The 15,849-nt window shown below is 42.8% G+C and overlaps 1 protein-coding gene across 4 annotated transcripts in view; it reads right to left on the reverse strand.

Moving 5' to 3' along the window:
- Nucleotides 1-593: 593 nt before the first annotated feature.
- The window catches only part of PDGFRA (platelet derived growth factor receptor alpha), a 47,198-nt gene continuing 31,942 nt past the window's right edge, over nucleotides 594-15,849 (reverse strand). For 3 of the 4 annotated variants that reach the window (XM_074951394.1, XM_074951393.1, XM_074951395.1), the window contains exons 14-23: nucleotides 14,744-14,854; nucleotides 14,271-14,424; nucleotides 13,598-13,764; nucleotides 11,907-12,022; nucleotides 11,360-11,482; nucleotides 10,655-10,766; nucleotides 7,678-7,777; nucleotides 7,449-7,554; nucleotides 5,450-5,685; nucleotides 594-3,173 (exon numbers count right to left, since the gene is read on the reverse strand). In XM_074951394.1, the coding sequence (XP_074807495.1) occupies nucleotides 3,026-3,173; nucleotides 5,450-5,685; nucleotides 7,449-7,554; nucleotides 7,678-7,777; nucleotides 10,655-10,766; nucleotides 11,360-11,482; nucleotides 11,907-12,022; nucleotides 13,598-13,764; nucleotides 14,271-14,424; nucleotides 14,744-14,854 (1,373 nt within the window). In that variant the 3' untranslated portion in view covers nucleotides 594-3,025. Of the gene's footprint in view, nucleotides 3,174-5,449; nucleotides 5,686-7,448; nucleotides 7,555-7,673; nucleotides 7,778-10,654; nucleotides 10,767-11,359; nucleotides 11,483-11,906; nucleotides 12,023-13,597; nucleotides 13,765-14,270; nucleotides 14,425-14,743; nucleotides 14,855-15,849 lie in introns of those variants that run through there. The other variant, XM_074951396.1, reaches the window with a different exon arrangement.

A 15,849-nucleotide genomic window follows, 5' to 3' on the forward strand; every position in this document is an offset into this window, starting at 1 on the left:
TGTTTCATAGGAAAGTTTTGATTGTCTTTATACAGAAGGAATTGGGAATTTCTCTTCTGGTGGCTTCTCAAAATTAAGCCATAAAAGAAAAAAAATCTGCAATGCTGAAAACATAAAACAAAACAGCTCCCCATTATACTACAATCCAAATAATTTTTTCTAGGCAAGTATCTCTGGCCCCAATCCTGCAATGAGCTGTGGTTGGACAGACCCCTTCACCTGCACTGAGCCCCGCTTTCTTCAATGGGGTTCTGCACAACAGGCTTCCATCTGCATGCAACTCCTTGCAAGACTGAGGGGCTTACGATTGCAATGGGACTGGATAGCCAGTAAATATTTTGGTGCCAATCTAAAGCATATGTCCAGTCCCAAGATGTGTTGTGAGATTCAGAATGAAACCAACAAGAGGAAGGGAGACAATATAAGAATGTTACATGACCTATCTTTTGGTATCACTGAACCTACAAGGCCTGATTTCAAACACGATGAAATGTGGGTCATATGCAGAAATGCTTGCCTAATTTGAACATGAAGTTATGTGACTGTACACACAAATTTGTGGTCTCAATTGGCCAGTCCTTAATTTGTAATGAAAGAGGTGCTGGGGCTCCGGCAATTAGGTACCAGGGCTCAAGCTTTTTTTTTTTTTTAACTTTCATAACTGACATAGCAAGCCCAGAGGTGCCAGGGCTCAGCCTTGTCACAAAATAAGAAGTGCAAATGACCCTTCAGCTATCTAACAGGCCATTTGTGTTTCATAGATTCATAGAGTTTAAGGCCAGATGGGAAAATTAGGTCATCTAGTTTGACTTCTGGGATGTCCCAGGCTCTTAAATTTCATCCAGTTACCCCTGTGTTGAGCCTACTCACTTGTGTTTGACTAAAGCATAGTTTGAGTTTACCTCAAGCCTATTGTCCACAAAGGCATCCAGTCTTGATCTGAAGCCATCAAGTGCTTAAGAATCCATCACTTCCCTTGGTAGTTTTTTCCAGTGGTTAATTACCCTCCTTGGTAAAAATCTGTGCCTTACTTCCAATTTGAATTTGTCCGGCTTTTGTTTGCAAATGCCTCATTTGCATCCATAACTGCATGTGGCCTTAGCCATGTGACATTCTGAAATTCAAACCCATGCTGATTTGTCTGTAATAATGGCAGTACTACATTTGGGACCAAATTTTGCTCTCCTCTGCTCACCCACAACTCTCCGTAATAAGTGAAGTCAAGAGGAAGTGTACAGCGTTTCTGAGGGCCTAACTGGTCCTTCAAGTTTAGTTTTAGTTTGTTATTCAGAATCCAGTCACTTTGTTCTGTTTAGTCACCCACTGATGGTCCAATTTCCACATGTAATAGGAAAAAAAATTCCCTCACAAGCTTGAGTCTGGATCTCATTTGTGTTGACTGTGACATTTCAGGTACTGAGAACTTCCTGTTAGGTGCTCAGTGCACTCAACTCCTACTGAGTTTAAAAGCTGAGCACCAAACAGGATTTGGCTCATCACTGGCATGTATCTTATTTTCATCTGTAAGACTTCCAAAGCATCATATATCAATAACACATCGTATAGGGACAGCAGCAATCATAGCACATTCTACATACGTATGATGTCAACCAACAAACGTTGCAGAACCAAGAGTGGATTAAATTTTGTATTCCCTCCTTTCTAAGTGAAGGAGTCAGACCAAAATAACCAACACACTTGAAAGCAATTACCTGTCTTATAGTTAGGGTTGGTAAAAATAACAGAGCCAGCTTCCTCTGCTTCTATTGAAACCTGAAAACTAAGATAAGAACATGTGTTGCAAAATGACGACTGCACATTTAATCTGGAGTCTCAGGCTAAAAAACAAGACTTCCTTGTTTGCTTCCAGAACAGTTCAAATATCAAATCAGTTTTTCACATATGACCCCAAAATAAGCTCTCTTTTGAATAGATGTGCAAAATATTATTTAAATACTAACAATGATGTCGCTATTGATTAGTCATACTTTCCTTTTACAGTAACTTGGGAAACATGGTGTAAATTAATGAAAGGTTTAAAAATAGCTTTAAATTTAAAAAACCCCAGTAAATCAAAGGGTGATTAATTGCTTTTAGAACATCTGATTAGGAAAGCCACTCATCTGATGCTGGAAATCTAACTCTTCATGTCTTAGAAGACAAAGTTCTTTTCTACAGTGAAACTAGTTTTAGCTCACCAGAGCCATTATTATATCGTATACAGTCAAATACAATAATTGTTTCATATAAACATTTTGAATCCTAAATCTCTTTACCTACTTAAAGTTTTAAAAACTGTGCTTTTGCGGAAGGACAATGAGTTATAAACTATACAGTTAGTGTTACTGACAGTAGTATTATGAAAACAGCTATCTTCTATAGTTAAAGATTCACTAGGCTTCTAACACCTGTTATAGAAGGCTTTTAAATTAATTAATTATTATTATTATTCCCTTTTATTTGCATTAACTGTAAAAAGAAAAATGTTATGTAGTTCCAGTACCTTTAAGTTTCAAAAGTGGTTTTTGCATGTACTTCATTCACATGATAGCTCAGCAGCAGCTGAGATTGAGGGGCAAAGTACACAGAAATCTTGAGTGATCTCTTCTAAGTCCACAGAATATATTCAATGCACACCTCAAAAGATCCTTGAGCAGACAGTTATTTACATAATTACAATGGTGATGTTTTGCTGCAGTGGAAATTCTATCCATCGGAGTCAGGAATGCCCTTGAAACACAAAACTGGTCTGTTTATGGCCTTTGTCCTTCTACCTATTCAAACTGCAAATACCACTGAGATGCTACTGAAGTACTACAAAAAGCAACAATGAAAAGCTGACTTCAGCATGTCCCACTCTTTCATATTCAGGATGATCTCTGTGCGCTGGGAACAAATTTCTACTTTCCTTACATCCTTTGTATTGCAATAAAGTGGTTTTCTCTACAGAGTAAAAAGTCCTTAGAGCACATGGCGAGCTTTCTCTTGTGACAAAGCTCAAAGATATCCATTAATTCCATGTGAATTACAGGAAGCTGTCTTCAACCAGGTCTGAGGAATCTATTCCAATGTCATCCATCATGTCAATGTCCTCAATGGTCTCATCCTCTCGCTTGATAAAGGTAGAGCTGCTAGAACCAGTCTCAATGGCACTTTCTTCAGATGTCTGGGAACTGTAAGAGGCAAAGAAACTAGGAGCTATAATAGTGAAATAATAATAGTGAAATAAACATGATATTTGAATTTCTAACAGTTGACTCATTGACCTGGAAGTGGATCTATGCACCAACCTTCTGGCACCTTGGGTTATCTTAGGTGATCTCTAACTACCTTTTTCTTAGGGTGATTGATATCTGGTATGAGGAAGTCACCAGAGGATAATGAATCATTTTGGAATTCAAGGGAGCAAGTTGACCACACTTTCCTGAAAATGCCTCCTGCCAACTCATCCATACAGTATTCATGAGTGAAACATTAGACTTGAAAGAAGTCCCCACCAACCAATATCAGACACTGCTGTGGCAAATGGATAATTAGAAAAACTTGGGAAAGAGAGGGAATGAGATGCTTAAGGAAAAGATGGTACAACAGAGACCATAGGTGCTTAGATCAGGCCTGGAACTCTTGCCCCATGGTCAAAAATGACCTCATTCCAGTTTCTCTTGATAATAGTCTAAAGGTACAAAAACTTGGCTCCTAGGATCTTAACTTTATAATTAACAGAGTATAAAATGAATGTAGCTGAAAATACTGCTAGCCACATTGTGCTACATTCAGCTACCTTCATTCACATTAGGTATTTTATTTATGTATCTATTTATATTGATAAGAATCCACTGATAAGAATCCCATCCAAAAGCTCTGTCACCAATTAAAAATCACAGAAAACCCCTCTGAAATAGTCTAACCCCATTACAAGAAACAGCCGTTCTGAAATAAAATCAGTCAATCCCTCACATACCTCAAACCCTGTTCCAACTCACTCATTCCCGGATGAACAAATGGGGCTTACTATGTGCCCCAAAGGCCAGTCAATTTTGTTATGTTGGACCAAGCTGGAAAGTTAATCCCAAAGGCGAGGGGCCTCCTGGGTAACATCCTGCCAGATCCCTTCTCTATGGCAGTACAGTACAAGAGAGGAGGTCTCTTGCGTAGGCAGGTCCCAGGCTATAACAAGTACCTGGCTTCATGGGCTGCCCCATTGAAATCACTGGGGCTAGTCACAGAGAGCTGCACTCTATACCAGAGGTGGGCAAACTACGGCCCGCGGGCCACATCCGGCCCGCAGGACCACCCTGCCCGGACCTTGAGCTCCTGGCCTGGGAGCCTTGTCCCTGGCCCCTCCCCTGCAGCCTCAGCGTGCCGCCCCACCAGCGCAGGAGGGGGCTGCACTGCGGGGGCAGGGGAGAGCAGGAAGGGAGGTTCACCTGCAGCCTCAGGGGAGCAGGTGGGCGGTGCGGGTGGTGGGAGCGCGGCGAACGCAGGCGGAGGGCTCAGGAGGGCGGCTGCGCAGCCGCCTTCGGAGAGAAGCGGCGCTTTGAAGGGGAAACTGCCGCTTCTCTCCAGCTGTGCGGCTGCCCCTGCTCCTCCTGAGTCCTCCGCCCATGTTCGCAGGGCCACATTCTGAAAGGGGGTTTAGAGGGGGGGTTGGATGGGGGTGGGGTTCCAGGGGACCTGTCAGGGGGCAGGGGTGTGGACAAGGCCGGCTCCAGGCACCAGCGTTCCAAGCAGGTGCTTGGGGCGGCAGCTAGAAAGGGGCGGCAGTGTTTCCGCGGCGGCAGCCCCTCTGTCCCACCAGCCGGGGCGGCAAATCGGCGGCAGCTTCTCCCCTTTGCCATCCACGGTGGCAGTTTTTTTCACTGCTTGGGGTGGCAAAAACTGTAGAGCGGGCCCTGGGTGTGGATAGGGGTCGGGGCAGTCAGGGAGCGGGGGGGTTGGATGGGGGTGGAGTCCTGGGGGGCCTGTCAGGGGGCGGGGGTGTGGATAGGGGTCGGGGCAGTCAGGGAGCTGGGGGGTTGGATAGGGGGTGGGATCCCGGGGCGGGGCAGTTAGGGGCAAGGGTTCCCAGGAGGGGGTGGTCACGGGACAAGGAGTAGGGGGTGTTGGATGGTTTGGGGGTTCTGAGGGGGGCAGTCAGGGGGTGGGAAGTGGGGGGGCACATAGGATTAGGGTTTGGGGAGGCACAGTCTTCCCTACCCAGCCCTCCATACAGTTTTGGAACCTTGATGTGGCCCTCAGGCCAAAAAAAGTTTGCCCACCCCTGCTCTATACCCTGACTCATAATGAATAGTACCTAACTCTACAAGTAGCCCCACTGAAGTCAGTGGGCTATCTTTCTAGTAAGGAGCTACTCAAGAAGAGTAAGAATATCAGAATCTGGACCAGTCTAGTAGAAGGGTGAGTGAGGATGACAGAATCTGGCCCATAACGTACTGTAAGCAGCAACTACCTGTGCCTGTTCCTTTTGCCGAGTTCATCCTCGGAGACGGGATCAATGTCGGGCAGGGGGATGATGTAGCCACTGTCAGCACTCAACCTCTGCTCATCAAATCCACTCTCCCTGTCCTTTAGCTTGTCTTCATTCTTGTAAGTGACACCAATGTAGGTGTTGTCACAGTCCACTCTCATGCGTGTGACCGCTGGGTGGTCGCTTTTCAGGAAGTCCAGATGAATCCTTTCATAGCTCTGAAAAGATTCATTTTAAAATGGTCTTTGAGGCTGTACAAGAAGGCGTCCGCTCCTCAGCAACCTGCTGCGACTAGCTGTGCTGCGTAACTAAACCAGAACAGGAGGCACTCTGCTTTGGTGTGAGCAGGGGCAGCTCTATTGCCCTGAGCTGAGCTGTGCAGGCTTATCTAAGGTGTTTTACAAGGCTTCTTTGGACCAGTGCCTCTGGCCTGATAATACACATAGGCTACTAATATTTAAAAGATGGCTGGGTGGGTTTCATTTTAAAATAGTGTTTGTACACCTCTACGTGCACACCTTGGTGCACTAACATCTCTGCAGGCAAGTGACAGCATCTTTCAGAGGCAACTTTGGATCCAAACAGGGAGTTGTTAGTTTAATTATTCAGAGATGCATGTATGCCATGAGACTGGTTACCATGTGACTGTTACTCAGTATTAGTGCTGGGGATCAGTGGGGAGTACTGGCACTGCATGATCTCTCTCCCTTCTATTTTCTGTGTGCAGAGCTCTTCCACCTGCTCTCCTTCCTCTAAGCTAATGAGGAGTGACAATGAAGATCTCCATTGGTTCTCTCCCCTTCCCTAAGTAGGGAGCAGGAGTAAATTCCTCTGGCTCCTGGCAGCTACCCTTCCCTTGAGTCTACTGACCAGATCTGGCACCTTCTCCAAAGAAGAAATGAGAAGATATTCCTGCTGGCGAGATGATGAATTCCTCTCCTCTCTCACTCCATTGGGTGAGGCCCAGGAAGTGTGGCTGTATGCAAATGGAGTCAAAGATGGTGGGCAAGTGAGGAGTGTGTGTGTGTTGAGGAGGGGCAGAAATAATTAATAGGTCTGTGAAGAGGAAGAAGAGGGATTCAGACATCTGTGAGTTTGCAGGGGCTCAGGAATGAGGGGCTGGGAAGTATACAGAGAAGCATGGATGATGTATGGGGTGGTAGAGGCCCAGCAATAAGGGATGAATATTGTGGGGTAAGAGGCCCATTAGTGAAAAATGAATGGGTAGTTGTGGGGTGAAGAAGTGAGGAGCAGGTTTATGGAGGCACAGGAGTGAGGGTGAACAGCAGAAGCGAATGGAGTAGGGTGACTAGATGTCCTGATATTATAGGGACAGTCCCAATATTCAGGGCTTTGTCTTATATAGGCTCCTATTACACCCACCACTGTCCCATCCTGATTTTTCACACTGGCTATCTGGTCACCCTAGAATGGAGGGGCAAGAGTGAGTGAGGGCTGGGGGAAAGCAGAAGTATGTACATGTGGGGGAACCCACTAATAAATGCTCGGTGCATGGGAAGCAGGAGTGAGTGATAGGAGTGTGTGTGTGTGTGTGTGTGTGTGTGTGAACTAGAGTCATTAGTGCCTAGGCATCAGGGTTCAAGCTGGGGTGAAGGGGTTGATGGAGGCTGGGGGAGATTATACACACAGGGGAATTGGTGCCTTTCTTAGGATTTTTACATTTTCTGAAAAAATCCTATGCAAATGTGTAGGGCCAGCTCTGTGGTTAACAGAAGGATTAAGATGATAATGGGCCTACAGGAAATGGAGAGTGCTGACCCTTATGTAATAGTGTAAATTGGTTACCACCAGCAACCTTAGTTTTATAGCCTTATAGTCTCTTATACACTGCAACAGCGTATCTGAAGCATTTCATTCACATGGTTTAATGACATGCTTACTGCACAGATGACCTGAGCAGCTAAATTACAACTCCTCTGGGAACAGATACAAAATGCAATGGAAATTCCAGAGAACAAACCTTCTTGTACTCGCCAGGCAACAGATTCTCCACAATTTCACTCAAATGGTAAAAAGAAGGTCTTTTCTCCGGCTCGCTGTTCCAACATTTCACCATAATCTCATACCTGCAAATAAGACGGAAACCAGTTTCATCAGCTGGAAGTTGAAAATCAACGGCCAGAGAAACAAAAACAAAATCAACTGGAGGTAGGTTTTGGTATCGGAGAAACAAAAAAGAGCATACTTACACTTCACTGGTAGCATGGTCAGGTTTTGCCATTCGGTAGCCACTTTTTATCTTGTTGTAGAAAGAAGAATCAACCATCATGCCAGGGTATGGTGTGCCACCTTAATGGTAAAAATGCAACAAAAGTGGCTCTTTTACATTATTTGAATACTTCCAATGTTATAATAAGCCACGACTAAATATATGAAAAACCAAACAGCCAGCAGACCTTCATTAAACCACAAATTTCTTCCGCTGGGTATCTGATGAGCTGGACATGGAGATTGGAGTGGGGGTTTATGATGATGCTCAATTCATGTGTCTGATTAATATTTTCTGCATTAGTTGCTATCTGAAATTTTGGAAAGTGCTGAGTGTGAGCTAGATTTGGGGAGGTGGGAGTTGAGGTGGCTTTTCTAAGGCTCTTTAATCAATGTACTGGATTTCTGAACTGGATGCTGTTCTTTTTAAATCTTCTGATATGTCAGGAGTTAGGGATTGATGCTCTAAATCTGAAAATTAAATAAAAAATAATTCATAATCTCTGTTGTCTCTCCATCTCTCAACAGAGATGTAATAGCAGGACACTGTAGTGAGATTTCATTATTCCTATTATAATTGGTTGCTTGTAATGCCCCAAGGCCCCAATTGAGATTAGAGTCCAATTTTGCCAGGTGCTGTAAAAACGTGTATTAACGTACTGGGAAGGTTTTGTTATTTATACAGCATATGCTACAGTATATTTACTAGTACAATATCTGTTCTTTTTATTGGCTTTTACTTGTCAGCAGATGTTTTATATGTTTTTTATTCTAAATGTATCTGCCTGGATGAAAGCTCTGCCTGTGAAAAAAATTGGATTAGTGTTGTTATGCTAGAAGTTGTCAATATCAAGTGGGTGTTGGCCCTGAATATTGGCTAAGAGCTCAGGCCCAAAAGGGGTAACACTATATTATGAAGTGTTATCAGAATTAATTAAAGCCAAACTACAGTTGACAAAATTAATGAACAAAGTACATTTCATGATGCATTATCCTTGATTATTTTTATTGCATTTTTTCACTTTGGGCAATGTTCTGCCACTTTTACTGACATTGAACAGCACATTACTCCACGTGGCATCCCATTGGAATTGATGGGCGAGTCAACAGCTCAGCACTCAATAGAAACCACTCAACATGCGTTACTCTGGCAGAATCTGGCCCTTTACAAAATTCAGTTATTCATAATGGCTCTCCCCAGGACTAGCGTGAGTTGTTGAGGTTCTGATGTACATCTTTGGAAACTGTTCTTCTATAGAACCAGAGCATGACTTTAATGCCCTGTGTTTGTACAGCTCCTAACACAAAGGGGCCCATGACTGAGGTTCCAAGGTGCTTCAGTAATACAAATAAATAAATAAATAAATACACATGCCAGAGCTCACATTAATGTCCTGCAGAAAGAGAGCTTAATATGGTCAACAGTTTTATGTGAAATGTCTTTTAGGAACAATTGTAACAGGCCCTACTTACAGAAAAATCAATCTGCAATATTTGTGACGTTTATTATGCTAGGAGAGAGAAAGGAAAGACAGTGCAGTGGTCCAGGTACTAGCCTGGGGTTGGGTGGCCCAGGTTCACTTCCCTGTTCTGCCACAGACTTTCTGGGTGACTTTCAACAAGTCTCTTAGGGCTTCTCTACAATGTCCTGCAGTTCAGACTTTGGGGGTGTGAATAGCTGTGCACCCCAAAGTGCTGTGCTGTAACTCCCATGTGTGGATGCTGCAGGTGCAAACTAAAAAGTTCCTAGTTCGTATTAATGATTAATGTAAGCACATATAGTGATGGTGCTTGGACACTATAGACATGGATGAGTTAGGACTACCTGAGAGAGAGATATTATATTGCAATGATCTGATTGTGTTTGAACACCACTACCCTCAGAACTGCCCCACTGTGTGTCACAGGCCCTCTGCTGCAGGATTACATTAACGCAGCCTAGGAACCTTTTAGTTTGCACCTGCAGCATTCATGTAGGGGGGTTACAGTGCAGCACTTTGGTACATTGCAGGGCAGTGTAGACACAGCATTAGTCTCTCTGGCCCAGATCAAAGTATTTAGGGGCCTAACTCCCACTGATTTAAAAAGAATTTAGGCATCTAAATACATTTGAGGATCAGGGCCTCAGCTGCCCATCTGAAAAATGGGGGTTATAATACAGCCCTACCTCACAGCAGTGCTGGGAAATCTTAAAAGATTGTGAGAAACTCAGGTACTAAGGTGCTGGGGACCGTATAAACACAGTTGATAGACGTGCATCTGTTGCTGTTTTAAGAAGTATTTATGTGACAAGCCATTCTAGAGCTTAACAGTCTCTGCTCATTTTAAGGGATATTGTCATGTGGTGAGCCTGGGGCTGTTTAATAGGGATTACACAGTTGTAGTCTGCTCTCATCATTGTAATTTCAGGCAGACTCATGTAATCCGGTCTCTTCCTACCAGACCTGAAGTGAGTCACTGGAATGCCTGGTGCAGCTGTGCTTTGGAGACTGCTGCTGTTTGGAACTGCCAGTGCAAACAGCCAGCTCCAGTAGCCCTGCTGCCCAGAGCATGTTTGCTTTAAGCCTCCTTCAGCCTAGGAAAGTTTCCCAGAGCCCAGCATGCAGTGTGCCCCTCTCCTTTGGTCCAGTAAACGGAAGTAAATGAGACGAGGATGGCTTTCAGCTCACTAGCAGCCAACTCAAAGTCAGCAGCAATCAACAGCACCAGCCTTCAACCTGCCCACCTTGTCATAAACCAATATGGTCAGTTCTTTGGGACAGGGACTGTCTTTTTACTTCATGTCTGCATAGCACCTTACACAATGGGACTCTGATCCCAGTAATATCCAATAGAAATAATAACGACAATTCACCCCTGTAGTTTGTTGTCACAATAGTATTTACAGTTCTTATTTTAATGTAGCATGAACTCAACCAACTTAATTACTGCATGTAAAGAAGTGCTCATAGTACATACCAAGAGAAAATATCTCCCACAGCAGAATGCCATAAGACCAGACATCACTTAATGTTGTGTACAGATTGTCAAAAATGCTTTCAGGTGCCATCCATTTCACTGGGAGAAAAGTCTGCAACAAAATAAACATATTAATCATTACAGAAATCCTGCTCAGTACAGCAGATGTATCATTTGACAGTAGGAAGAAGGTTTGCCTTAATAAATGCACATTTGCTAAAGTAGTTAGTAATATTTTTTATTCAAGGAAATATGAAGAGGTTACAGGACTATGAGCAAAGCTTCTGCTTACTCCTCAGACTAACTAGTCCAGAATATCTGAATTGCTAAATTATTAGCAAGCGACTCAGTTGATTTGTGGACATGATATGGGAGGTACACTGGTGATTTGCTTATGCAAATATGTCACTGACTGCTATGTTATGCTACATCACAATGACATTCCCTTAGTAATTCATCCAGTCACAAAACTTGCCAGTTAAAATCTCACCCTGCAAAATACTAGTTCTGGCCAAGGACTCTTCATCTTTCAAACAGACTTTGTGAAGTCATGTGAATTAACTGAAAAAAAAAATTGTTTCTCTTGTTTTCATCCAACTGTCCATTAGTGTAACCAAACACTGACCAGAAGAACCTTAACAAGAGTATTATACTGACACTTATCTCAATTAAATACTGAAATAAAAAGATTAAACAAGTACATACGCTGCCTTTGGAGACATAGTTGGAATCATGCATGATGTCCCTAGCCAGACCAAAGTCACAGATCTTCACAATTTTTCCTTGAGCCAGAAGGACATTACGAGCTGCCAAGTCACGGTGCACACACTGCATGGAGAGATAATAAGTCATTTACAGAGATACCAATTCCCATGAAGGCCCATTTCTTTTGGAATGCACTGTCCCCTCCCTGAAGGAAAAAAACAAACAAAATTTGTTGACTTTGCACAGTTTAAATTGGACGACCTATTGAGCCAGCATTCACAAAGGGCAGTTGTGGGAGGGGGTGGGCCTTGTCAGCTGGGAAAGTGTGGGGTGAGAAAGCTCTGCTTTACAGTGGCTATTCTGACTGGTGGCTGACATGGGGTAGGGGAAGAAAAATGCTGCTGTTTTGGTTTTGTAATCACTTTTGTCTTGTGTTTCTAGTGAATGGAGAGGGTGCCTAGAACCCTAAAAGGGCACTCTTCCATGTTGTGGTTTTTAAATCCAAAAAAGACTAGGCCATTTCTATTTGGTTCCTCATGGCACTTACATTTTTAGAAGCCAAGAACTCCATCCCCCGTGCAACTTGGTACATGAAGCTTAGTAAATCCAGCAAACTGAGGCTGTCAGAATTGTCGTCAGAAAGCAGGTTTTTGACTTCTGGTTCTGTTGAAAAAGGCGGAGGGAAAATATGCTTGTGTTATAAAAGTGTATTCAGGCCATGAAACCAATGCCCAGTTCTTTCTACCTTCTATGCTTCTGAGGTGATGACTTTAGCAGAGTATCATGGCCCAAAACCATCTTTTCGGAATAAATAATCCCGTTGCATGTTTGCATCAGTCACTAATACAGACTGCATTCCTTAAAAAAAGAAAAAACATCTAATACTAAATATAGTTTTTGTTTGTCTTCTGTATATAGACTTTTTTTTTTACAGGGGATTGTAGAAAACGGCTAAGTTAGAAAGGGCCACCCCACCTTCATTACGTGAGTTGTTCTTACTATTTGACATGTGGTTAGAAACAAGACATTGATTTAGAGACGGTAATGCCATTAAAACTTTTGTACATTTTTGACCATTTCAGTTTTGCTGAGCGCTGTTATGTTTCTCAGCAAGTATGCACTGGGACATGTCCTGTACTGTCACTGGAGGATCAGGAATTCTATGGCAATCATTCTTTTTTTAACAAAAAAAAATGACAGCAAAGAGCAGACTAGGCTATTCATTTACCCCTCCTGGCCCTGAGCAAAGCAGCAGTGCACTGGTCTGCCAACTAACTCTGGGTCTGCAAATGATTCAGGACCTCAGGCCTAGAGCCAGAAGTGAGCAAGCCTCTTTTGGAAGCAATGCTTTGAGTTTCTGAGAAAAGGGGAAAGGAAAGGGATGTGTTGCCCTTCATCACCCTGTTACATAATCCAGAAAAGCATCTGGAATTTTTTTCCTTTTCAGAAGTGTCAGTTAATGAAAGTGGAAACAGACAAAGAAAAATTATTCATTATTATTATTATTATTAATTATTACTGTCACATTGATCAGAATCTTGCAAAACATACAAAAGTAACAATACCTTTGCCACTTAAGACTCTGAGGCTATGTCTACACTACTGCGGTAAGTCGACCTATGCTATGCAACTCCAGCTACGTCAGTAAGGCCCGGCTTGATAAAGCCCTGGCTGGGATGATTTCGTTGGTGTTGGTCCTGCCTTGAATAGAGGGTTGGACTAGATGACCTCCTGAGGTCCCTTCCAACCCTAATATTCTATGATTCTATGAATAACGTAGCTGGAGTCAATGTACCTTAGGTTGCGTTACCGCAGGGTCGACGGGAGAAACTCTCCCGTCGACTTACCTTACTCTTCTTGTCGGGGTAGAGTACAGGAGTAGATTGGAGAGCGATCTGCTGTCAATTTGGCGGGCTTCACTAGAACCGCTAAATCAACCGCCGGTGGATGGATCTCAGAGCGTCAATCCTGGCTGTAGGTAGACCTGCCCTAAGTGTCACCATGCTACACACCAGGGCTGCTGAGGACTTCACAGCAGAAGCAGCAAAGATAAAACTCCATTATTCTTGCTCCACAAGCATAGGCGCTTATCACTTGAGCTAAAGGAGAATCTTTCTCCCTGGTAAGCCATAGGAAGCTTGCCACAGATATTGGAGTAGTTCTAATTCCTTCCACTGGAGGGCAGAGGTAACATGCATTTCTGAAGGAATGGTTTTTAACAACAATGAATGCAGTTACCTGACACAGATTTTTTCTTATATGAAGCAGGTCGATCATACATTGATCTCTGGATATCCGAATACTTAGAACCCTCCTTCCGTTCCAACATTGGCACATACTGAGTCGTATCAGCTTGTTTCATGTCCATGTATTCTCCATTGTTTTCAAAGGATAAAATGACATAACTGAAATAATAAACAAAGGCAATATTGCCCAGTGATTTGGTTCATATTTCACATGGCATCTTCATGGTTCTGCTTCTGGGTCATAGTTCATTGTGGCGTTGTTCATGTCACTCTGATGTATAGAAGTATAAAAAATTACTTCTCATGGTAATAAATAAAAAACATGCCCAATATTTTCAAAGCGGAGTGCCGAAATTACGTGTCTAAATATGGATAGAGGAGTCTAAATATAAGTTACCTGATTTCCACAAATGCTGAGCACTCACACATCCCACTGAACTCAATGGGAGTTGCAGGAACTCAGCTAATATTATTGCCTGTGGCATTTATTTTAAATATTACAGTTGATCAAAGTACAACATTCATTCAGACAATTTTCATAGGGCCCAGTCCTGCCAAGAAAACCCATATAGCCAAGTCAATGGGGCTGTTTGCCTAAATGAAGATTTGCATTGTAATATCATGCCCTTAATGGACAAACTATAATCCTTTTTGTCCTTTCCCACCTTCTTGTGCTTTCATCAGCTGGGTTCATCCCAAAAATGTCCAAGTCCTTCTTTGGCTTTTCTGGATGTCGGCTCAGGAAATTATCCCTGTTTTTATGCAGGTAGTTTACCAAATCCCCATAAAAGCAGTATTCAGTAATGATGTAAATTGGACCTAATGAAAGAAGGCAAAATAATACCTTGATGATAAAAAATATATGTCAATGAAAAGATAATGGAAAACTAAATATACAGGGGACAGAGTGTTAAGGATTATGCATGTCAGTTTGTTGAGCAGTGAGTATAACTACTAGTATGCATAGGCAGTTTTATCAGGCATCCATTTACTCACATTTATTTTTAAAAGTACTTGCTCAACATATAGGCTACGTTAAATGCTAAATTTTAGTTGCTTGGCACATTCTAATTTGGGGTGGTTACAGGCTCAATTTTAGTTGCTTGGCAAACATTGATATTGTGATAGACAAACCTACCTGATTTAGTACAAGCTCCTAAGAGATTCACAATGTTCAAATGGGGCCCAAGATGTGTCATTATCTTCAGTTCAGACATTAGTGCCTGTTTTTCACTGGATCTAGCTGTGGCTGTCAGAAAAATAAATAGTTCAGTTAATGGTCAATGATCCTTGTTCTTGAAAAATGTTAATATCATTCAGTTAATATAACTATTGAATATGATACATTGCTTGCTTGGTTTAAACATTTATACGGAGGCCACTTAAGGAGGGCTTTGCACTTTATCTGGTGATGGCATTCTGAAGGTCTAATAAGAAGTACTAGTCACTAATAAAGACTCAATTGATCCAATTCACTAGTGGGCCCAATCTGTTTGCCCTTCTTTGTGGTACGAAGCAGTCATAATCCCAGGTTAGCTAACCCTTTGGGCATTCATCCATGGGTGGGCGAACCTCCAAGTGGCACAGAGACCAGTGCTTAATTTGTAATGAAAGGTGTCAGGCTCAAGCAGTTAGGTGCTGGGGCTCAAGAGATGTTTTATTTTCATAACTGGCACGGCAAACCCAGGGGCTATGGACTGCCAAGCCCAGAGGTGCTGGGGCTCAGCCCTGGCAAGCCCTGGCACAAATTAAGCCCTGACAGAGCCTCTTTAGAAGCTCCCTCCTGAGCAACCCCACTCCCTGACAGCACTTGCTGGCTGAAATGGCCCTTGGGGGCCATTGGAAGCTGGAATAAAGTAGGGCAGCCCTGTGGCAAGTCTCTTTTATGCAGGTTCAAACTGGCAGCCAGACAGCTCTAGGATCAGGGGCCCACAATCCTTCTGTCCAATCCCTCCAATCTTGCACCAACCAATCAGTCTTGTAAGATTTATATATGCAAGTGCTAACCACCAGACCTCTATGCTCATGTCAGAGCACCACTATGAGAAATACTTACAAAAACAGAGATATTAGATTCCAAATGTTTATTACTCTTTTTACAGCTAATGTAGCTCTTTCCTGTGTGAAGGATGAACATTATCACATTTATGCTGTAGACATTAATTTTAAATTTCTTTTAAAGTCATTGGGTCAGCTCCTCAGATAGCATAAGCTGATTTAGTTTTAGTGGAACCCAAGTGATCT

The sequence above is a fragment of the Natator depressus genome, chromosome 4 (assembly GCF_965152275.1).
Source record: "Natator depressus isolate rNatDep1 chromosome 4, rNatDep2.hap1, whole genome shotgun sequence".
Lineage (NCBI taxonomy): Eukaryota > Metazoa > Chordata > Testudines > Cheloniidae > Natator > Natator depressus.